The sequence below is a fragment of the Lingula anatina genome, chromosome 3 (assembly GCF_051362555.1).
Source record: "Lingula anatina isolate TDL-2025a chromosome 3, LinAna3.0, whole genome shotgun sequence".
Classification (NCBI taxonomy): Eukaryota; Metazoa; Brachiopoda; class Lingulata; order Lingulida; family Lingulidae; genus Lingula; species Lingula anatina.
In genome coordinates this window covers 11,046,429-11,070,919 of record NC_141769.1, presented here as the reverse complement: position 1 = coordinate 11,070,919, position 24,491 = coordinate 11,046,429, and the positions used below count along the sequence as shown (strand labels likewise).

At 36.9% G+C, this 24,491-nt stretch overlaps 1 protein-coding gene across 2 annotated transcripts in view; it reads right to left on the bottom strand.

Moving 5' to 3' along the window:
* LOC106166199 (E3 ubiquitin-protein ligase MYCBP2) overlaps positions 1–24,491 on the bottom strand; it is a 49,532-nt gene that overhangs the window by 19,944 nt on the left and 5,097 nt on the right. For both annotated transcript variants that reach the window (XM_087010021.1, XM_087010022.1), the window contains exons 12-54: positions 24,187–24,263; positions 23,479–23,695; positions 23,068–23,235; positions 22,572–22,721; positions 22,015–22,198; positions 21,539–21,699; positions 18,588–18,677; positions 18,105–18,221; positions 17,634–17,715; positions 17,325–17,439; positions 16,838–16,925; positions 16,365–16,496; positions 16,048–16,126; positions 15,663–15,737; positions 15,027–15,196; positions 14,523–14,648; positions 14,023–14,150; positions 13,639–13,730; positions 13,194–13,328; positions 12,766–12,946; positions 12,152–12,344; positions 11,549–11,793; positions 11,059–11,286; positions 10,567–10,662; positions 10,223–10,318; positions 9,667–9,870; positions 9,264–9,389; positions 8,839–9,017; positions 8,466–8,605; positions 7,085–7,185; positions 6,610–6,834; positions 5,947–6,175; positions 5,323–5,441; positions 4,978–5,065; positions 4,489–4,717; positions 3,922–4,066; positions 3,472–3,660; positions 3,011–3,182; positions 2,607–2,701; positions 2,239–2,355; positions 1,688–2,084; positions 1,123–1,250; positions 529–841 (exon numbers count right to left, since the gene is read on the bottom strand). In XM_087010021.1, coding sequence (XP_086866147.1) covers positions 529–841; positions 1,123–1,250; positions 1,688–2,084; positions 2,239–2,355; positions 2,607–2,701; positions 3,011–3,182; positions 3,472–3,660; positions 3,922–4,066; positions 4,489–4,717; positions 4,978–5,065; positions 5,323–5,441; positions 5,947–6,175; positions 6,610–6,834; positions 7,085–7,185; positions 8,466–8,605; positions 8,839–9,017; positions 9,264–9,389; positions 9,667–9,870; positions 10,223–10,318; positions 10,567–10,662; positions 11,059–11,286; positions 11,549–11,793; positions 12,152–12,344; positions 12,766–12,946; positions 13,194–13,328; positions 13,639–13,730; positions 14,023–14,150; positions 14,523–14,648; positions 15,027–15,196; positions 15,663–15,737; positions 16,048–16,126; positions 16,365–16,496; positions 16,838–16,925; positions 17,325–17,439; positions 17,634–17,715; positions 18,105–18,221; positions 18,588–18,677; positions 21,539–21,699; positions 22,015–22,198; positions 22,572–22,721; positions 23,068–23,235; positions 23,479–23,695; positions 24,187–24,263 — 6,621 coding nt within the window. The remainder of the gene's footprint in view (positions 1–528; positions 842–1,122; positions 1,251–1,687; positions 2,085–2,238; positions 2,356–2,606; positions 2,702–3,010; positions 3,183–3,471; positions 3,661–3,921; positions 4,067–4,488; positions 4,718–4,977; positions 5,066–5,322; positions 5,442–5,946; positions 6,176–6,609; positions 6,835–7,084; positions 7,186–8,465; positions 8,606–8,838; positions 9,018–9,263; positions 9,390–9,666; positions 9,871–10,222; positions 10,319–10,566; positions 10,663–11,058; positions 11,287–11,548; positions 11,794–12,151; positions 12,345–12,765; positions 12,947–13,193; positions 13,329–13,638; positions 13,731–14,022; positions 14,151–14,522; positions 14,649–15,026; positions 15,197–15,662; positions 15,738–16,047; positions 16,127–16,364; positions 16,497–16,837; positions 16,926–17,324; positions 17,440–17,633; positions 17,716–18,104; positions 18,222–18,587; positions 18,678–21,538; positions 21,700–22,014; positions 22,199–22,571; positions 22,722–23,067; positions 23,236–23,478; positions 23,696–24,186; positions 24,264–24,491) is intronic.

Sequence of the window (24,491 nt, the reverse complement as noted above, 5' to 3'; positions counted from 1 at the left end):
GGCGCTGCAAGCAAAGCAATGGCACTTAGCAAGAAGACAACCTTAATTTACTTCAGACCTCACTAACTGCATCCTGCCATAAAAGTTACTAGATAAATATGAAATGTTAATAAGAAAATAAATACATGGGATGGGATCAGCAGAAGATAGTCACTTAGCAAATAAATCTTTATAAGCTCCAATCTAAACTATTAATCCACAAAAGCAAGATGAAAGGGTGTCACAATCTGATGCTTATAAAATCATGATCCTTAAAATTACCAGTAATCAATGAAATGACGGAGATACTTGTAACAAAGCTCATGAAAAAAAAATTTCTCCATTGCTGCCTACAAGCAAAGTCAATAAAGAATGTCTTGCCAGATCAAATATGTTTTAGACCTTGACAGACTATTTGATGTTGAATGCCAAGGAAATTTCATTCAACCACCAACAAACTTCACATATCTGACTCCTTCCAGTATGCCAGTATTCAAAAGAAAAAAAAAAAAAAAACGCTAAGAATGTCAGAGATTCAATCATGTTTACCTTGACTTGATGCTCCAAAGAAAGTGAATGGAGTGTGTTGTGCCGAAGTGAAATCAAATCCCTTCCCATCACCCCCTGCAGCCTCTCCTTCAGCTCCTAGTGTTGGGGGTGCCGCAGTGGAACCAAGGGCAGAAGCTCCAAAACCAAAGGCAAAGGGGTCCTTTATTTCCCCACTGATGTCATCCACATGTTGTAGATATGTGATGCCGTTACTGCCTCGCACCAGGGACCACGCCTCTCCATCAGTCTCGTGGCAGTAGTTAGCTGTGCTCTTAGCATCCAATTTGATCCAGGTGCCATCAGGATTCACTATCTATAATGTATATTGTTTTGATTTGATAATTTCGGATTATATTTCTAATATTTGATTTTCGAAATATTTGAAGAAAACCTGTAAATTGAAACCTGATAATGCATATATTTTTCATCTAATCATGACAGATACTGTGTGTGTTCTTGTTTGTGCATATGTGTGTGTGTGTGTGTGTGTGTGTGTGTGTGTGTGTGTGTGAGAGAGAGAGAGAGAATAGGAGATCCAGGTCCATCTGTTGTACAGCCAGTTATACAGCAAAACTGAAGTACATGTGTACTTACATCCTCTTCAGCTGTCAACTGATTTCCAAGGACCAACATGCCAATAGGAGTAGCTTTCAGCGCAGGACCACATCTGATATTATGACCTGATGTACCACACTTGACAACCTGATATACACCTGGGCCTCCTGTAATACAAACAGTTGATTTGCTATGCCAGTCATACTGTTAGGAAAAAAATATATAGAAGCAATAAAACACAATAAGTATTAAATGTGCAGATATAAAAGGTGAACATATACATTTGATCTTCAAGTTTGAAATTTCAAGAACCAACATTCATAACTACTTTTATTCTTTTAAACCAAAAGTTAAAATAATAAAATAAGATTTACTGTATTTATGTGCCTTTTTACATCTACCTACTTTCAATGCCAGTTGCACTGTGTACAGTGACAAATAGAATTACTACTTCTGAGAATACTGCATTCTCCAACACCTTTTTAATTTGTATATTATGAATTTGACATGACTTGATGGAACACTAACACCTAAGGAATGTGAAGATCTATGCTGTATGCCCACCTCCACATTGTCTATCATTATCTGAAAAACAAACCTGTACCTGTTGGTGGTTTAACAGGGGGTGGTGGTGTGGCCTCAGCCAAACTAGGTGGTGCCTGGGCAATGGGGGCTGGAACTGGTGCAGCAGTGGCACCAACAGAAGATGGCGCTGAAGTTATTGTGGCAGCCGCAGCATTCTCAGCTCCAGCAGTGGATGTGTCACTGCTTGTTGACATGGGGCGCATCCCTCTTTCCTGCAGAATCTCTGGCAGGCGTCTTAGGATGGTGTCTTTTATTATCTCATCCAGGATGGATTTTGGCTCTTCAACAGGAACCAGCATGGTCTTGCCAAGGTGCTGGTTGTACTGCATGGCCCAAGCCTCATTGTAGCCATTGTTACACCAAGTTTTAATGGATTCTGGGCTCAGTCTCAACCAGACTCCGTCGTCATTGTGGATCTGGTCAAGAAAGGAGAATTTCAAGTTTAGAGCACAGTTCATTTTCTGTCAACAATATACGTATCTTTTATATGAGTGAGTCACTGCAAAAGTTGCAAATAGTTGAAACCTTAATTCTCCAAAACATGACAGAAAAGAAGAATCCCATCCATACCTCATCAGTGAATGATATAATACCACTTGGCTTGATGATCCCAATCTGTTCACTATGGAGGGAGGGATTTAGACGTATTCTGAGACCAGCACTGTACTGAGCAACAAACTTCCTGGTCTGGAATAATAAAGGCGTACTATGATATCACTGATCATCCAATACCACTTGTATACAAATTGTATGTACAGAAATGTATGACTTTCAAGTCTCAGTGCAAAGATTACAATTTTTTCAAGATATAAAATATTTAATTATGTCCTTTCATTCAACTGACAGTCTACTATGAGTGGCATCGACCTCAACCATTTTAAGTTTATACACTGTGAGTTGCACTGATAAGCAAAACTGAAGCAAAGTCCATCCCATACCTTGCTTGGCTGATATGGTTGTTTCTTCCCAGGCAGCTGAGTGGGAGGGTTCAGTCCTATAGGTGGCTCCCTCACCTCCATCTTGTGGACTTCACCTACAGAAGGATGAACACAGCATCTTTCAATAAAAAGTCAAAATTCAATGCTGCATTAAATGTAACACTCAGCTTACACTTCATACTTCTAGACTAATACTGACTGATATCAGACTGACATCAGAATACTTATATCAGTCAACAGCCATAGATCAGTATTACATAGGTTCACAGGGCTTTAAAAGTTCTGACTAGGTTAACTTTCTTCATCAGAATCTCACCCTGCCTTACTGAAAAATGAAGTCCATCCATGTACTGTTAAAATTCATCCTGCAAAAAACCTATTCTGACACATTGTTCGAGTGTTACCTGTTTCAAAGCCGTCCACACTGACATATACACTGTACCAGCCTGAGGTGGCTGGCGTCCAGCGACATGCATACGTGCCATCTCCGTTACTGCAGACGAGCATGTTTTCACTGGGACGACGCACTGCTGGAGCAGCATAGCGAAGTTCTTCAAAGGAGTACTGCTCGTATGCCTGGAAGAGTCCGTAGATAGATAACTCATTTTAAAATTTTTGGCAAGTCATTTTTTATCTAAATTTCATTTCAGAATAAGAATATTCTTACAAATAATCCAACATCATTAAAAAAAAAACAGTAATGCAAAATATAACATTTTAAGATTATATGCAAAAAGAAAAGTCACATGCAAACTGCAAATTTTTATTTTCTAGCCTTTAATGTTAAAACACTTCAAACTCAATGGCAAGCAAGAAATCCCATAGTTTGGGGTGTCAGAAATACTTTCTCGTAATATGACTCTACCTTCATCATGGTGATAGCATGAAAGGCATCCTTCTTGTCCTTCACTGTCACCTCGTATTGTGTATCCAGATTTGGGGCAGGATGGCCTCCAAATGTCAGGTTTGCCTCCTCAGCTGCTTTACTCAGACGCCGTATCTTCTTGTTGGCATCTGCTTCCTTGTTGTCAAATGGGACAGCCCTAACCTCAACCTGCACAAAAAACCATAGCAGCATTTCATTTATTTCCAAAATAATCCCTGGAGCTCACACTGTACCCAAAATTATTCATAGAAAGTCATAATTCAGCATTTCTTTATCATAAATGAAAAAGTTTATTTTTCAACTAACTTTACTATTATGTATTTTTTTAAATATCTTTATTTAATCATTACACATTAACATACTTTTAAGTTGGCTTGCATCTGCTCTAAAACTACAAGCACAGTCTATCCATGCATCAAAAAGACTTACTTTCAGGTTGGGCACATGCACCAGCTGGGCATACTGGTCTTTGGTCTGCACAGTGATCACAGCAGGCCAGCTACAGCGCAGGTCTTCTCTGTTGTACTGGATATCAGTGGCTTTAGGGTCAAGGTAGGAATCTGGCTGAAGCCACCTGGGCAGAAATAATCAAGGTCTAGAGTAACAATCTGTGGTTTCAATGAAGTAACATCTATTTATCTACTAATGCCAACTTCAGACATGGCTCTCAGGGCAGGTTGCATGTGGAAATTCATTAAAAAAAGTGCTGCAGTATCTTCCAAAAATCACTTTGCCAACATCTCAACAGCTCCCTCCCCTCTCCCACTATCTCTTTCTCTCCAAATATTTAATCAGTGGTCCTTGTGCCAAATTAATCAAAATATTTTTTAACTACTACTTATTTTATTCAGCTAACAGATTTAAAAATGTACAGAAAAATAGACAGCCAGGAATACAAAATTGCCATGAATCACATATCCTTAACCACTTGACCTCTAAGTAATCAAATATGCTATCCAAAAGGTTTATAGTATAAATTCGATATAACTACTATACCTTGCCAGCCTCCCTCCACTGGTTCCTGGCGTGCAGGATGCAAAGTCCTTGAGAAATGCTCTCTCATTGGATGTGCTGCTGTATGGAAGGTTACCATCTAATGCCTGCATGATACTGGGAGGTTGTGACAGTGCGAGACCTTTTCCCAGAAGAAAAGAGTGTGCACTGAACACCTGCTGAGCCCCTTCATCTATCAGGTCTAGGTCTTCCTCTACTTCTTCTACTGAAGCTGAAAAATCCAAGTTGATAGTAAGTCAGTAATTTCAGTTTATGCCTTATTTTCTTTTTCCTTTACCCTCCACATCATCTGGAGGCAATTCAAAATGTTTACAAAATAAATTCTGTAATTAAAATCAAATTCAATTCTAAGAAGAGAAGCACATTTAAGATGCAATTTAATTTGTTATATCACCTTTTCCCTAACATATAATTTTGTCATTTGTGACCAATTTATGGGTCATAGCACAATAACATCAGGAACAAACTTACCTGCAGGAAGTTGAATGTCTTTCCTCATGAGAGATGCTGCACACATGGACCCCAAGTAGGCCACTTCTTTCTCTAGCTGCATCACTCCCTATCATATCAAAATGATAAATTAAATCCACAATCTACTCTTTAGAAGCCATCATGTTGATTTTTGCCATCATATCAATTAAATCTTGTTAGTTTGACTCAATACTTCTAACTAGTTAATTCTAACCAGTCAAAATTATTGCATGCATGTCATAATAGCACATCTTTATTTTTCATCTTTTTCGATCAATCTTTTTTAGTTTTGTCATAAAAAAAACTTGAGAGAGAGATACACTCTGGCCTTTTCACAACCCTCACCTCAGCTGGAACAGCAGACCACTCATATGCCACTACAGCACACTTGAAGCCATAGAAACAGGCCTTGTCATCTTTGACATAGTCCGAGGCCGTCTCCAGAGAGAACACCACTTCATTGCCTAATGAAATATTGGACATGTGTTCAAAGTCAAACAAATATGCCTTGTTCATCTGTACAGTGTGCAGGAGTTAATTAAACAGCAATAATGGGATATATGAAGCACAGTTTAATTTTATACAAGAACAAAATAAAAACCTAGGAATGAAATAATTTAGAAATCAGACTTTTCTGTCAGGGAGTTTATACCAGTTCTTCACTTGGCTACAAGTGAAGAACTGATATGATTATACACTATCTGGAACCTTTGTGCATTATTTACTTCTTCCTAATCAGACTAATCTGGTAAATCTAGCCTAATGTCAAAATTCCCATTTGGCAGAACAACTGTTCACCTGACCAGTGACATTTTTCAATACTGCAACAGCTTTTCAAAACTGGTTGGTTAATTTTACTGACCCACCCCTCCTTCCAAACCCTTTCCCGGCTCCAAAAAAGTCAGAAAACTGCAGATAGTCACAAAAATCTCATCTCTGGCTCTCAACCAATTTTTAAAAAATTTTTACCTGGCAGGATAATTGACATGCTCGGCCAATTGTGCTGGCCATAGAACTTCTTCAACACTGGCCAGTAAGTGTCCAGGTCAGTATCGGCCATGCTCTGCCTGTGTGCTGCCACCTGCTTGGCGGAATAATGAGCAGGGATGAACAGCTGTAGGCAGTCCTCATTCTGTGCTGTGCCGCACTCTGGGGCAAACTCCAGTGACATCCACTTCACATCCTCCGGGAAAGTTACCTACAAGTACAGTGATGGATAATAGTTGTATCTTTATTAGAGAATAATCATTTTTTAGATTGGTCACAAACTCATATTTTTAAACAAACAAAAAGACCCATCTTTCATCTGAGTAACAAGATATTTCATGGTATGGTACTGTCCTTCCCTGTTGCTCTTTCTTTTATTTAATGTTGTCACAATGCATATTCTATAATGATATAGAGAGACATACACAAATATCAACTTACTAACTGTTAATGCATTTAAATTTCCTACATAATACATACTATTTTAAAATATCATAATTATCTGTGTTACTTGGATTCTTCAGTATTTCCCTACTAGGACAATAAGCCAAGCAGTCGGACAAGGTGGCAATATGAAAAAATTCATTTAGCATGAATTCTCGTTTTTTTATCAAATACCAATTATCAAGCACACAAAGTATTTACCCTATAGTTGACCACAGCAGCAGGTTTATAAGGATGGTCACTTTCCACAATGGCATAATGCTGGGAGGTGGTTGAGAATTCCATCAGCCCATTGCCTCCATTGCTATTATGAACTTTGGCCTTTTCAGGACCACCTTTCTCAGCCTGAATTGCATCCATGATAATGTTCAACGCTGCTATAGGTGGCAGCAGCTCCTGGACCAGACTCAGGGTTTGGACAGCACTCTGAAATATATATATTGAAGAATATACTTCACTCACAAATAGAATAATGCTCTCATACTTGGTAAATTGAATAGCCATCAGTGGGATATATGTTACGAGGAGTGTAATATGGAAAGAGGAAATAGGAGTGGCACTTTAACTTATCATATATGCTACAAGTATCAGCAAAGGGGCACTCTCATATGGGCATTCAAGTTCAAATTTCACTTAGTCATGTATACACATGTGCACAATCTGTGTGATTACTTACCCTTGGATCTTGTGAAGCCACTGGTCCAATATATGCCAAAACCAGGGGTAGGAGTGAGGAGAAGATGTGAGCTTTACCAAGGGTCTCAGACAGACTTTCCGCTGGAAAATAAATAAATAAATTATTTCTCTATCTGAAGTTTTCCATTAAAGAAAATGGGAATTGTCTGTTACGCCCATTTACAATGACTTCATGTCTAGGGATTCTTGAGCTATTTAATAGTTATAATTATAAAGGATATATGCTTTGAAATTAATTTCAGGTGGTTCTCTTAACACAGAAATCTGACTTGTATCCAATATACTAAGCAGTTTTAGAAATTCATGACTTTTGTAGAAGTAACAATGTAAAAACAATAATCTTTGTAATTTTGACATGGTGATCCATGTCAAGAAGTTGGACTCCTATGCCAACATGCAACTTGTGGAATACAGCTTATTTAGGTAGACACAAGTACAACACCATCACTAGCTAAGTATCATCCTTGTTTGCCATGCACAGGAACACGAATATATGCAAAATTCTCAAAAGATGCATCATATATATTAAAACTTACTCAAATAATCAATACATATAAATTATGTCTGACTCAGTCTTATAAAACTGGAAACACTAGAACCTCATGACTTAAATGTTAACTAATATGTATATTTACACTGTACAACTTTGATAGTTTTTTTTTTTTTTTTTGTTATAATCTGCAATCAAAATATCTGTAAAAATGGCAAACAACACCACAAATGATACGTTCATGAGCCAAAATTGATAACAATACAACATCACATCAAATGCATTATTTTACTAATATAATATCAAAGCACATTTAGAATGATTCAGTGGCAGTTTCGTCACACTCTTTCAAGTAACACCCCCTCTTCCCTACCCTATTGTCAAATAACTTAACCAGCAACAAGACTTTCTATCTAGACAGTGCAAGTGATATATTTTCAGTTGAAAAAAAGGTGGAAAACGACAATGCTGAACTACATTTACCACAAACAACAATACAATAATGCAACATAGTGAAGTCAATGTTACCTAGTGACAGTGACATACTCTCAACTGAAATGAAGTAAGATAGTGGAAAGTCAAATAATTAAAGAAGTACTGAGAGACATCATAGTGAGCAACTATCAAAAAGGACAAAGTAAAGAGTGGTGCTATAATGGCTCCTGGTCACCATGAAGGCATTCAAACAGGACATTGAACCCAGACTGGTTTTAAGACTAGATTAATCCACCACATTAACACAACTGATGTGTGGAGAGAAATATGAATACCATCTCTGACAATCAATCACCTATGAAGAAACAAGGAGGTGCAGTTCTACAAAATCTTTCAATCTATTTGATTAATATTATATTTACTGTTTTTTACAGACCTGCGTGTCCTTGAGCTCTGTTCAATAAGTCAGCTGCCGCTCTGATAATACTATTAGCTAACCACAACACATTCTTGCGGGACTGACCCTCGAGAAGGCTGCGGGTATTCTGGTGCTCATTCTCTCCTTCTTGGACAGTGCTAAAATTAGAAATGGGGAAAAGATGTCTAAATCAAAGAATTGGTCTACTGGAGCATGCTTATATATAGCTTCTGAAGACAGGTAATCTGAAAATTATTGGTGGCCAGTGTTACTTTCTTTTTCTGGACAACAATCTTTTTAAAACCGTGGAATTGCTGACAAAAATTTTAAGAAAAAAGGAGGATATTACTATGTTTACTGAAAAACCATTACCAGGACCAATTTACCATACCTATAATATAGTATCTGAGGGATCTGCCCTCTCATGTTGTTTGTGCCATTACTACTCAGAGAACAGGCACTGAAGGTGAAAGATGTGCCGTCTGGACACTTCACCAATGTCATGCCACTGTCACCATTTAATGTACGGGGACCGTGGTTTCTGATTCTAATTGCATATTTCTGCCCTTCCTAAAATAAAATTAAACAGGCACTTTAAGTTTGTAATTTGGCAATTAGAGGACAAAATGATGTTTTCAAAAATTGTCCCACAAACACAAAACACTAAATATGCAAACAACTATAAACGAAAGAGTATAAAGATATCATAAAAACTGAGATCTAACATATATGACAGCAATGATGGACATACAAATACTTATTTATTACAATGTAATAATTCTTTCTACTAGGCAATTCTGATTTTCATTTACACACCTTGATGGGTACAGGCCTGTCAAACTTGATTTCTCCTATGTCTGCCACATAGTCCTCTGCTGTGAGGGTGCCCTTGGTCATCTCTAGGGTATTCCACCTCTGAGTGTGTTCACTGCCCTCACTTTGCTGGGTAAGAGAAGATGTAAAATGTGATAAATGTGTGTTTTGTTAGTTCACTGCTTTTCTTTTGCTGGTTAAAAGTCAATAAGAACTAGCATTAAAAATAATGATCTTCACTGCATTATATCTGCTGATATAAATTAACATCAAAAATTAAATAGTTCATAAGCCATAATAACTTTTTCACAGGTTTTGAATGGCTCATTAACCTTGAAACCTATAGGTAAATATTTGAGACTTTAATGGATATATTATTATCCACATTCTTGAACAAAAGACATACCTCATCTAAGAGCTCTAGCTCATAATCATAAGACTCTCCCGCACCATAGACAGTGGCGCCAGCTATCATAATGCCCGGCTTGTCCACAGAGAAGCATACAGCATCAGGACTCCCATTTCCTGTGTTCCAGTAAGCACTAGAGCTAGTGCGCTGGAAGCGGTTGGGAGTGGTTAGGAGAGGGCGGCTGGTGGGGTTCACATCAACCTGCAGTTAACACAATATATATAACTGTAATGATTCATGTGCTTGCAATATGATCATCATACATACATCTAAGACTGGAAAAATAAATATTTGATTATTCACAAAACTACAGATAAATACCATATATACAAGAATACATGTATGGATCAAAATACTAATGTAAGACAATAAAAAAATTATTACAAAGCAAAGAATCAAAGCTTGAATATGAACATTTCAATCTTACTTATGGGTCTGACACACTGTAGTAAAATGCCTACATTCTTATTCCTGATATAAGTTCACATGTGATGAGATGTTAAAATAAGTTCACCATAAAATGATACAAAATATCTATTTTCAAATATGTCACCTCTGATCCTGTAGCTGTAGCAGCCAGTTCACTTATGATACACGCCAGCAGAGAGCAGGTGTTGGACACTAGGCTGCTGGGATAGCTCATGCGCTCCTGGAAATCAACAAAAACTAAGAGTCCATTATGTTGCTTTCCAGATTTAGGCTATGCCCCAACCATCTGTTACATATTATCTGTTACAAAACTGATCAATGTCCTTTTATACAGGGTCGAAGTTTTTAGACCTCAAAAGCAGCAATCAAAGCTCAGATCTGACAAAATTAAATTTTTATGATGAGTAAACACTTTTAAAATGGATATAATCTTGACTGAAGTTATGTTGTGCCTATTTGTGAACCTACCTGCTGCAATGTCTGTCTGACTGGAAGCACTACTATAGTTAACAGCTTGTCCAGCACCTCTTTGAATGTACACTGTGGAATACCACTCCCCTCCATCTGGAAACAACAGTAAAACATGTACCACCTGTCCTATTTTCTATGAAACTCCATGATAACAATGGTCTACTAAAACAGGACTGCAATTATGGGTAAATATGAAGACTGAGATGTAATGCATCTAATTACATTTGAACGGCTTGTTGATGCCCAAAATGTTTGAACACTGCCACCCAATCAGAATGATATTCAAAATTACAAGAAAATTATACTAATTCTATTTTTAAAAGATGAAAGAAGAATGCTTTTGAAATTATAAAAAAAATGTGATAGATATCAGACGAAGGAAGATAAGAATTTAACTTGAATATAAGCTTTTACGCAAGTGTAAAATATCACCTCTGTTTTCTGAGTGACACATAACACATAAGCACTAACACAAGTGTAAAACCTCACCTCTGTTCTCTGTGTCATGTGTACCACCAGTAGAGGGAAGCGTGTGACGTCTCCAGACTGTGCTGCACTGTTAGTGTTGTCATCCACACTGAACTGTCTCTTCAGCACCCTCTGGATCACATGTTCACAGTTAATGGGCAGGATGCTGGTCAGTTTTACTGTGGGCTGACACAGGGCTTCCATCACTGCTGCCAGCAGGCAGCTTAGGCCTTCCACGTCTGCATTGTTCTATAATTATATTAAAAGGTGATGCGATGCAAACTTCTTCAGCCCATTGGTACTTTGACTAACAGGGATCAATTACTACTTGTCTGAATAGAAATTAACTAGTCTGTTGATAAAACTTACTGATACTGGATAAATTATTATATCAAAAACAACCACTTCAGTGTGAAAATTAATTATTAAGAAAATTAATTATTAAGATAAAATATTAAAAATTTGATCTGGAAATTTCAACCAAGGCCTAAACAAAGGCCCTTCTACTCACTGGCTCAGTAAAATTTAGCAGTTCACACAGACAAAGCCACTTCAAGTTTGCTGTGGGGTAAAAAGCATGGAAACATGCTGTAAAAGTCATGTGGCATTCCTCCAGTAACAGTTTGATCATCTCCTTATATTTGTGGTGCTGCACATGGGGCAGGTTCTCGGACAGTATCTTCCTCAGTAAAGCTCTGGCCTCACCCACACACTCTGCCAATTTCATGGTCTCATTTGGAGTCTTGGCTGTTGATTCTGACGAAGGTTTATTTGACAAATTAAGTGCAAAGATATCAAGACTAGCTATGTTTACTTGGCAATCTTTTTAAAGTTATATGTCTCTTCACTTTTCAATAAATCTAATGGACAAGCAACATCTGATTTTCTTTCAACTGCATACATTGAAAACATGTTCAATTTCCTATTTTGCCATTTATAAGTAAAAAGCTATAATATTGTCCAATTATCAATAACAGTAATCAAAAACTTTCAAAATATTCCTGGACACTCTGATTTCACAGTCTAAAAATGCACACAAGATAAATTTTGAAGTCAATCCATTTCACAAAATGATAAAACCGATGGAATCTTTGGATCAAAATTTTCCACTTACGTCCACTGGGATAGGTCTCACAAATGTAGGTCCTGACCAGTCTGAGGCCTGAGGTGGTGATGTAGACCAGTCTGTCCAGGTCAGCCAGGGCACCGGTCAAGTTGCTGCCCCTCAGGTCCACTATATCTGGGACACTGGCATTGAAGGTCTTCCAACTCCAGTCCACTAGACGGAGGAGGGCTTCAAAACAGTCCTAGGATTGAACAATGGATATTAAAATACGTTGAGACACAGGAAGGAGGAAATTTATTGCAGACTTTATATTAGAACAAAGCAAAATAGTCAAATACAGTTTATGGGCTTTAATGAAAATAATCTATATAAAGCCTGGACATATACTAAATTCTGAGTCATTGTTAGTTAAGCTTTCTGCTGAGTTCAGGAGATGACATACATATGCACGCGCACACACACACTAACATGCATGCCTGCATACACACATCATGCATACACACACAACATCTAATACATTTTCAGCAACCATTTCCTCAAAGTAAAACATATTGCGATCAATTCAATGCAGTTTGCATTTAACTAAATTGTTAAACTAAACTTCATTCTAATTAATATTCTAATGTTAAAATTTATTTATTTTATTATTTTTGTCAGCCTACTGGTACAACTGTCTTGAAGAAGTCCTTGCTTAGAACATGGGCAGGTTCTATGTGATCTGTCTTCCTGACTGCACTGGTATGGTCATGAGCTGGTAATCTATAAAGTAACTGTGGTATCTGTCCAGCATTCACATCAGTGCCATTGTTAGACATCTTGGAGTTCTTGAACTTGAAAATGACCCTGAGATGAAAAAAATACAAAAACATATTTTATGACAAACCCAACATTTATTTAATTTTAAGTTGTAGCTTTAGAATTCCAGCTTGGTGAATATTCACTGAATAGTTATAAACTAAATAAAACTAAGATGTATCGTACAATCATGGTTAGATTTGTACTAACTTTACTACCTCAATTCTGATCAATTTCTCACATGCCCACTAACACATGGACACTATTACATATTGGTAAAAGGTTGTCCACTTACTGGTCATCTGTGGCTACTGTAGCTTGGCCACTGGACCCACAGTCACTGCTAGGTCCAGATATTCTTGCCCAGGCCACATACCAATGGTTGGCCTGAAGGGGCACTGGGTCTTCAAACAACAGAGGATGTTTTTCTCTGAAAGAGATCATAATTGTGTTTAATGGAAATACAGTATGTCTCTGTTTTTCAAATAGCAAATAAAAAACATCTCAGAAGCAACAATAGGTATGTGCTCTTACAAACGAGTAAATAAGTTTAATATAGCTTTTATCTTCTCTTTTAAGATCCTATCCTGCCTTTTTCTCTTACTGTCCTTGTGCTCTTTTTAAGCCAAATTTCTAAATGAACATAGAATTTGCTACAACTATTCGACTTTTGATACATTCTGTTTAATTCATTAGCACGGCAGCCATTGAATGACCTGCATTTTATTGTTATCAGTTACCTGGGTCCACATTCATATGCAACTTCTTCTGTTTCTGTTAGCAGTTCTCCGCCGCTTTCATTGTCTCCTCCTTCAGGGCCAAGTTCATATAACTAGAACAGGTAAATAAGAACATTAAAATGTGCACCCTAGCTTTATGTAATGCAAATAATACTAATATCTAAATACAATAAGACTCATATATACATATTGTAACACATAACATTCAAGACTGGAATATTATTATTTTATTTATTTTTTTTTTGGGGGGGGGATTTATAGCATTTATAATTTTCAATACTCAATATACAATATTGTGCATTGCCAATGCAATAACATATCACAAGTTACACAAAATACTTAAGTTATTTGTTATCATAATTAAAAATTGCAGAAGACTGTAACCTTTATTTTTCCGAAGTACTCTCCTCTTCCCCCAAACAGTCCAAGTCCTCCCAGTAAGATATCACTGTCAGCCATGAAGCGCACAGCCTCTATAGAGTGACCGGAGTAACCCCAGCCGCCACCATGACCTGAGAGATGAGACATGTTGTATGTTAAGAGGCTGATATAAATAATAAATCATAGTCTTTAACTGAGATAAAAAGCTGTTACAATAGCACAGGTGGTTCTTGGACCAGACAAATGTACATATTATAGGAATAAACCTAGGCACACCCTAACTGAAATATATACATATACGACATTTCAACAGAAAATTCTGTCCTAACAGTGCCTTTTGCCAAGTAAAAAATTCTACATTCCATATGACATTGGTTAGTAAAGATGTAAAAAACCAAAGCAAATTATAAAATAATAAAATTGGAATATATATTTCTATGCTTGAAAACATGAATAAAAAACCACTTTGTGACTAAAGAAAATTACTAGACACATTGACTCACTTTCAAACCTATTGGCCACATTGTAGTCCTCCTTGGTGAAAGCTTTGTTAGTGGGCTGGTTTTGCTTCTCCTCCTCATTTACACTCAAGTTCAGCTGGTGGGCACTGGTCAGGGTATCCAGGCAGCCTAGGACAAGATATAACATACAAATAGAAAAGGGGGAAATTGGGGGAAGGACACCCATCACAGTTCACAGAATACAGTAATTAACAATTCACAAACAGCACACAAAACTGTCTTGTAAATGTTGGCTTTCAATTTTTCCATTTTTAACACAGACAGACTAAAACAGTTCTATATTCCAAATGTATCTATAAACTGAAGCTGGTGATTTATTACTTAATCCAACATGCATTTTATATCTTCCTTGCATTAAAGTCTCTTCTCAGCTGACTAGTTAAAATAAATCTGTTATGTTATGTAGCTTATTGTGCACTTATCTCACTAAAACTGCCAGTCCTGGACTCAAGATGTCCCACCTAGGGCTAGTGATAGTTAACCTACCTAGTACATGTAAAGCACTATGAGATCTTGTAGTAAGACACCCCTGCCTTACTGGAACTGCCAGCCCTGGGCTCAAGATGTCCCCCACATTGGGCTGCAGCTCCTGTATCTTCCTGGTCTCAGAGCTGATCACATTGTAACACTCCAGCTCCTGTGTCTTGTGGGAATAACTGAAATTTGAACCACATTATTCTCTACTTAGACTATGAATGACCATGTATGACCAATACTCTCTCTTAAGCCATAGTTCTGATATGTTAAGATGTGAGCTCAGATTACAGATTGGTATTTTGTCAAAGAGACTGCCTGAGTGTGCTTTGTTGTCCATATATTGACCATTTCAACAAACTCATATTATATGCCAAGTATGCTATATTTTTGCCATGTGCCACTACACATGTGGAAAGTTATAAGGTAAAGTTGTACTCCCCTTAAACTCAACTACAAACACAGCAGTTTAAAATAAACAAACCTCCTTAATAAGACTTTTTTAATAAAAAGAAAATTAATTGGATTGCTGACAGGTATACTCTTTCTTTAACTCATAGTGCTCAGTAATCAAGTTTTATACTTCCAAAAGACAAATTATATGTTCTAAGAATAATTTTTTCATTTTTGGTAGGCCGGTTCCTGTACCTCCACAATACATCATAGACAGGATCCAAGCACACACTATGGTGGCTGAGGTCAGCCTGGTCACTACCATTGAAACTGCAAGAAAATTACAAAATAATTGTGAAATATAATGACATGTAATGAAATTCAAGGCAGAAAGTTGGCATATTCTTTGCTGTCATTTGCAACTACTCATGTCCTGATTTTAATTCAGAATTTATCCAGATTAAAAATGAATAAAATACACATATCGATCAAAAATACATTTGAGATTTCTGCCTGCTGTATGCACTCTGAGTGATAGAAGAAAATTAAATAGTGTGTGTGTGTGTGTGTGTGTGTGTGCGTGCGTGCGTGCATACGTGTGCATGCGTGTGTGAGGAGGCAAGTAGGTGATGGTTCCTACCTTTTACAGCTTCCATCTGCCCTGTTGATGATCAAACACTTAATGGATGCTCCTCCATCTTCACCAGTAGGAATCAAGCCTGAGCAGAAATACAGAACTACATGTATTAAAATACATACTATTAATTTGACCACAGTGAGATCTTGTAGTACATTGTCACTGATATTCTATTAAAATGACCACAAAAGAGACATTAAACACTAAATGGTTAAATTAACAATTGTAAACTCTATACATTTTTGTCCATTAGCTTATAGGATCTCAATCTAACTTCCTGCAAACATAGAACACCCGACCAAATTGTGTCCATATCTTACCTATACAGGACTGGTTAGCAAACAGAGTGGACCTTGCCAAAGTATGGGCATTGATCAGTGACTCATCAATGCGTAGAAATGTCTGGTCACTGCTGGCTCCAACCCAGGTGGCTCTGCGACCACATTTCATTCCTGAGCATGAGGCAATATTATAAATAACATTAAAATGGTATTTTAATTATTTTCGAGTGTATTTATCCTTTCAGAGGGAAGCTGGCTATTTTAATACTTTTTCTATTAACTTAAATAAAACTGAGTAATTATCAATAACAAAAGCAGATTTTTATTAAAGATTTGGCAGCTCTTTAAATTCCAATGACCATTCTTTTATTCTTTTTTTCTTTCAAAAATGAATGAAAAAATAAAAATACCAAAACCAGGAAACTGTAATAAACTGAATAATCCTAGTAGCCGTTATTATAATATTTCATATTATCTAGCACACACAGATAGCTGTCATTAAATGTTCTCACCTATCCCAGCCACCAAACCAGGCATGGCGTACCACATGGTTTTCTTGTCTCTGGCATCTTCGGGGGCTGAACGGCCCAACTGACCTTTCTGGAAATAGAACAGAAAAGTCTTCTTTTAAAATAAACTATGCTTTTGAGTTCTAATGTTCAACTTTGCAATGTTATAAGTGGCATTCTATTAAATATTACATTTAATCACATTAATATGGCTTAAGCTAATGTTTAAATATGTTGCTGCCATTCTGCCCAAGGGCAAAGGATGATTATGAAGCTAACGTGCAGAGTTCTGTGGACCAAAAATCTGAATAGCTCATATTTACTTTTTAAACCCATGGCTGTCAACAGGTTGTATAATCAACAGTCACATTCAGATACCCGTCCCCATGTATTCAACTGTCCATTTGTTTTAAAGTCAACAGTGAATACCCAATGATTCTCCTGTATGTATATATTCCTGTCCCATGGTTTTTGAAACTACTGTTCTTACCTGATAATTACCCCATGTATACACCTGTCCATTGGTTGTCAAGGCAACAGTATGGTGACTGCCAGCTGCTACCTGCACAATGGTTGTGGGCAACTTCACTCTGGTAGGTACACCCCTGGAAAATTTATGAAAAATCAGTTTTTACTCATTTTAACATGTTATATCCTAACACATGCAGTTTTCCAGAGAAGAGAAATAAGTAAGGAAAAATTCATATTTAGTCTACTTCATATATTATGAAAAATCAACTGAAGAAAGTGAAAAATATATTTTAGTTCTATGATCTATATTCTACTCCATGCAAATGACCTGATGATTGTGTCTCCCTGCCCTAGCTGTCCATAGTTGTTACTTCCCCAAGTATACACATCTCCATTCTCTAACAAGGCAACTGGAAAAGATAAAATCACACTACAAATAGCAGGAAAAAAAGAGATATCACATTATATAGTATGGCATATTCAGAAAAAATCTTTCCATTCAAAATAACACATAAATACATTATATCAAAATATTGAATTGTATTGTATTGTACTGCTTATGTGTGTTATCACTAAAAATTACCTTTGACTCACTGACAGAAAGACAAGGCTTCATTGCAGGACTTTTTGAAAGAAATTTTACCAAAATATATATCAAATTATCCAGTGTTGCCTAAGGAAAAATAGGCTACAATATATACTACTATTATTTTGTTTGTCATTTGTGGTGACTTTGTTCAATTAAGTCACCACAAACGACAGGTATCAATGAAAAGTCACCCAGAGATATATAACTTACCTGAGTGATGAAGTCCACATGCCACCTGTGTCACAGCAATGTCAGCAGGCCCCACTGTAATCTCCTGAGGAGGGAGACTGATCAAAGAGGCAGCACTGGCCTCCCCCTCTCCCATATCTAGAATATCCATTGACAAGAAATTGCATGGAAAAAACTGTCAGTTATTGCAACAGATGTAATTATTTGTTCTTTATTTGCGAATTTGAAGATTAACATTAACATTTAAACACAAAATTTTAATGGTGGATTGTATACTTAGACTACTGTCACAGTTTATGTGACCTATAATTTATTCCTGATATTGTATATTTTATACATATGTTGGCTAAATTAATCTTTATCTTAACTAGATCTTCCGTAAAAATCTTTCATCCTTGAAAACTGTAAGCTTTTACCAAACATTGATTTCAACTTGAAAATCTGTTTTCCAAAGAACACTGTACCAATTACTTCTGTCCCTATCAAAACAATTAAATATCAAACCTCTGTTTGCTTTTGCCTTTGGTTTTGCCTTGGGTTTCTTGACATCAAATTTTGGAGGAATTGGCTCAGCGTGAGGACCTTCAACTTTGGCTGCAAAAAAAGAATGATTGTATAGTTAATCAATTTTTTATCACAAAGCAGTTTTTTTCAATTAAGGGTTTGATTTTTATACTATTACCATTCATTTGGCATCATAATGCAGTCAACTCATCTCATATCGCGTTTCTTTGGTGTCATTTCATACTTATATCTGCAGTGTGCCCTCTATCCACTTTTTCAAAACTGTGTACATTTAACTAGAGGATCAGAGAGGCGATACCGCCTCCAAATATTATACCACCAGCTGGAGCAAACGCATTCGTATAGACCCCCACATACACAAAATAAGGGACACAGCCACCAGTTTTGTGCTTGACAAGCTGTAAAAGTGCAATCAACAAGAATTTTTTAACTATTGCAAAAAATATATATGGTAAATCAAATTTAAGTTCTTCGTAAGGTAGGTCAAGGGTCAATTTCAAGGTCACAGTAAATTGCCAGTATATGACTTCCTATTCAAGTTCAAGAGTAACTATGGACCTATCTCTGTCAAGTTTGAAGTTAAAAGAGAAAGAAATTAGCAGAGTTCAGTTCATGATAAAAAGTAGGTCAAAGGTCAATTTCAAGGTCACACTTAGATTGCCAGTATAGGACTTCCTATTCAACTTCAATAGTAACTATGGACCTATCTCAGCCAGTTTTGGAGGTAAAAGGGAAGCAAAATTTGCAAAATTCAGTTCATGGTGAAAAGTAGGTCAAAGGTCAATTTCAAGGTCACATTTAGATTGCCAGTATATGACTTTCTATTCAAGTTCAATAGTAACTATGGACCTATCTCTGCCAGTTTTGGAGATAAAAGGAAAGCAAAATTTGCAAAATTCAGTTCATGGTGTAAAGTAGGTCAAAGGTCAATTTTAAGGTCACATTTAGATTGCCAGTATATGACTTCCTATTCAACTTCAATAGTAACTATGGACCTATCTCTGCCAGTTTTGGAGATAAAAGGGAAGCAAAATTTGCAAAGTTCAGTTTATGGTGAAAAGTAGGACAAAGGTCAATTTTAATGTCACATTTATAATGCCAGTATATGACTTCCTATTCAAGCTCAATAGTAACTACGGACCTATCTCAGCCAGTTTTGGAGATAAAAGGAAAGCAAAATTTGCAAAATTCAGTTCATGGTGTAAAGTAGGTCAAAGGTCAATTTTAAGGTCACATTTAGATTGCCAGTATATGACTTCCTATTCAAGTTCAATAGTAACTATGGACCTATCTCTGCCAGTTTTGGAGATAAAAGGGAAGCAAATTTTGCAAAGTTCAGTTTATTGTGAAAAGTAGGCCAAAGGTCAATTTTAAGGTCACATTTAGATTGCCAGTATATGACTTCCTATTCAAGTTCAATAGTAACTACGGACCTATCTCTGCCAGTTTTGGAGATAAAAGGAAAGCAAAATTTGCAAAATTCAGTTCATGGTGTAAAGTAGGTCAAAGGTCAATTTTAAGGTCACATTTAGATTGCCAGTATATGACTTCCTATTCAAGTTCAATAGTAACTATGGACCTATCTCTGCCAGTTTTGGAGATAAAAGGGAAGAAAAATTTGCAAAGTTCAGTTCATGAAAAGTAGGTCAAAGGTCAATTTCAAGGTCATAGTAAGATTGCCAGTATATGACTTCCTATTCAACTTCAATAGTAACTATGGACCTATCTCTGCCAGTTTTGGAGATATAAGGGACTAGATGTTATAATTTTGGAGTTACCATAATGTGCCTTAAATTTCGTACAGAAAAAATTAATTAAAATAAAGAAAATGTCATTTTGGTCAAAATTCTTGAAATAGGAGGTGCTCTGAAGTTTCAGAAGTTCAATTTTGATGAAATAATGTCATTTTTGAACACAAGTTGTCTGCTTTGCCAAGCCTTATGTTTTATTTTTCCAGAGTTCAAAATTTATTATCCGTTACCGTACTGCACATTTTGCTTTTACCACCAATATGTACTTTTTGATACAGCGTAACTCGAAAACCGTATGGAATACAAAAAAACCCGAGACCACCCCCAGTGTTGGGCTTTACATGCTCTACAAAATGTAAAAAAGAATGGGTCTCTAGCATTAACGGTTCCCGAATTAGAGACAGTTTTCAGTTTCGGTATCTTATGGCCGCTACTCCCGTGAAAATGCACCGATTGACCCCAAATTCATGGAGATGAAAGATGACCTGAAGGGTAACACTTTCCAATAATATTATTGGTTAAGTCTGTGTGGTGTCTGAATAACAGGGCAAAAAAAATTTTTTTCGTAAAAAATTTCATTTTTTTGAAAATTTTGGCCCATTTGACCTTGAAGTAGAGGTCAAAGGTCAAATCCAAGGGTATATTTGAAATCTACACATATGACTTTTGGAAAGCCGTCTATAGAAATTTTTCCCATAACTCCTTCCGTAGGGTAGATAATTAGCATTTAATTTTGCCATTTTTAGACAAGGGTGCATTGCAATGAGTGCCACACCCAGACCCCAATACCGACAAAGCCCAAATTTTACGTGGAACGAGTTGAGATTATAGGTGACCTAAATCCATGAGATGGGTACGGGGGCCCTTACCGTCTAGGAGGAGAAGCGGTAACGGTAGCCGTCCGGCGGAGCCGGCGGAGCCAACGGAGCCGGCGGAACGATCCGGACGGGACCGAAACCATGTGTACCGCCAGCGCTAACGCTGGTGGTACAATAACTATTTCTCAGTGTCTACTGATTTACCTCCAAGTGACATGTTTCCACCTATTACAAACTTACCAGAGAGAGAGAGAGAGAGAGAGAGAGAGAGAGAGAGAGAGAGAGAGAGAGAGAGAGAGAGAGAGAGAGAGAGAGAGAGAATATATATCTCAGGGGCATGAGAACAAGTAGCCCTCCTCACCTCCTAGTATCAATTCAATAGGAAGCACATCTTTGTTTTTTGCCAGGACCTGCAGCAGGTGCTCCCCATCCAGCTCTCCTTCTTTGTCTGTCTCTCCAGCACAAGAGCGGCAGCACCCACATATGGAGCACCCTGCATCTCCAGCTCCACACTTACATGGACTAAAACAGAACAACATAACACAATGACTGACCTCTGAATCAGAGTACATGGTAATGCTGTCTATTTATGTAAAATATTCAGAATGTACGTATACACACGTACATACATACTGCAGCACAATAAAATAAAATTATCATATGTCCTAAATTAACACAGTAGATTCTACTAGGTTAACAAGTTCACAAGTGATTCTGAATACTCGTAATATTTTCCAAACATTTTCTATGAAGAGTATGAACATTTAAATCTGACTGTCATATCAAATAACTGGATAGATAACAGTAAAAACATTCTCTGTTATAGACTTTCCTTACCCCCCAGGCTCTCTCCCAGGCTGCCCCACTGTACAGCAATTAGCGCCATAGCCTGTGCACTCGCCACACACAGTACATATCATACAGAGGCTGCGCTTCCACTGGTGTTTTCTAGGACGGCACATGTTAACCTCAGTATCAGGTTCATCTGGTTCATCATCTGCCATGACCACATTCATACTTCCTATAATAATTCACATGTCAATGAGGAATTCTGCATGCAGACCAAAGCCACCCATTTGCTGTATGATATTGAAAATCAGTAGGATGGACTACAATGAAACATTCTATAAATGCAACTTATATTCTAATTAACACTCAATACTCATCTAAAGTAATGTGCTGACTTCCTTTCTACTCATTAACAAAAAATTTTTTCAGACTTGTCAGACAGAAAAAAATTCTAAAGAAGTGACCAGTGTTAGTAAACAGTCATACAAGCCATGTTATAGTACTCTCTCAGGCACCACTGAGCCTTAGAGGGTATACAAATATCCATCCATCCATCCATACATCCATCCATCCATACATACATACATACATACATACATACATACCTTCCTTGGAAGCCACATAGTCTCTGCCACACTGCCCCTTATTGTTAATACCAAATGTCCACACCTTGCCTTTGTTGGTGAGTGTGACAGCATAGGCCTTGCCCAGGGAGACCTGTGTCACTGTCACAAACTTCAAGTCTGTCACCTGACCTGTAAGGTAATGTTATTATGATATATAAACATAGTATTATATGAAAGGTTTCTGTTGTCTGAAACAACTTGATAATTTAACAGACAAGAATTTTTTATAGAAAATATTTCATAGCCACCCCTTTCCAAGGTAAAAAAACGACTAACTTTTGTGCTGTCTCTTAGAAAATTATATATTCTTTACCACCTTTACACGAGACAATGAAAAACTTATTTCACCAAACTTTGTTGTGTACTATCATTGTCAGATATATATATATATATATATATATATATATATATATATATATATATATATATATATATATATATATATATATATATATATATATATATATATCATTACCAGTAGCTTCATCTGTATGACCATTGTCCTTGCCAAACATGAAGAGTTCCCCTTCCTTTGTGACCACAGCACTAGTGCCATTGTTACAAGCACACTGAACCACATTCTTCCCTTCTAGGCGAATCATCTTCTTAGGCTTGGAGGGCTTGGCTTGTCGACGACCTTTGGCTTTGGAAAACAATTAGACATTAACTTAAAATCTTTTACTATTAATATATTTTTCAGATGACCAGAGAGATTATTTTTGTAAGAATTTCTCTTCCCTGCCCTTCTTTTCTCTATAGCCCAGTTTTCTAAGCTTCAAAATCAAACCCATGTACCAAAAATCTTCTGCTTATGCTATTCAAAAACGTTTAACAACACCAAACTATAAATCTGGTAAAACTGACTGCCTAAATGCCTGTGACCGACCTGCACTGCTGTCTCCATCCTCCCCTCTCTTGGCCAGACCCACAAAGAAAACGCTGCCATTATCTGCCACCAGGAGGCCGTGCTGACCATCATGGCCGACAGCATGCTGGACAATCTTTGGACTCTTTGTGATGGTCAGTTCTGACCACTTGCTGCTACCTGCTGCAGAAGCACCCTGTTTGATCCCCAGTGAGGGGGCCTTGCCAGTGTACATGACCTGAATAAAAAAGAAAATATATTCATATCCTTACACAATGATGTCATATGTTTGACTCACGCAACTGAATTAGCCTTGGCAATTCGCATACAATAGAAAATTTGTTAATTTGTTTTAAAATTTATTTTGTCAAAAATGTTTTTTTTTTTAATTTGTGTGATAAAACAAGATTAGCTGACTTTAATGCATGTTTGTATCATCATCTTATTTTCATTAAAAAGAAAATATCTCACAGAGATGCCATACAGGAGTAATTATTATGGTACAAGATGATAAATTAAATTAATATTGACTGGGATTACAGAAATCCCAACAGTCATCTGAATATCATAGATGAAGTGGTTGCCATAATATAATAAGGTGAAAATGACACTGGTCAAAATGGATTCAAAACCAGTCCCATGCAATATTTTTCAACAATATTCTGCCCTCTATTCCTTTTTGTGATTTTGGCCAATACAGAAACTTCACTCAGAGCCGAGTTGACCCACCTTTCCAGAGGCTGTCCTCATCAGAGCAAACTCTCTACCAGATGCTATGGACAGGGCATCTTCATCTGTAGCCATGCCTAGAGAATAGAACACGTGGACATTAATATAACTTCAAACTGAAGTGGATTCACCTATTTTTGTAATTACATGTTGGCAAGGAAAATCAACAAAATATCTAAAACTGTTGCTTAAAATTAAAGCACCGGAGCAATCATATCAATAAAATTCACCTGAATCGTTCTTAAGGCCAACTGTCTTCATGAAAGTTCATGTAGCTAAAATCCTTGACAAAAATTAAACTATAA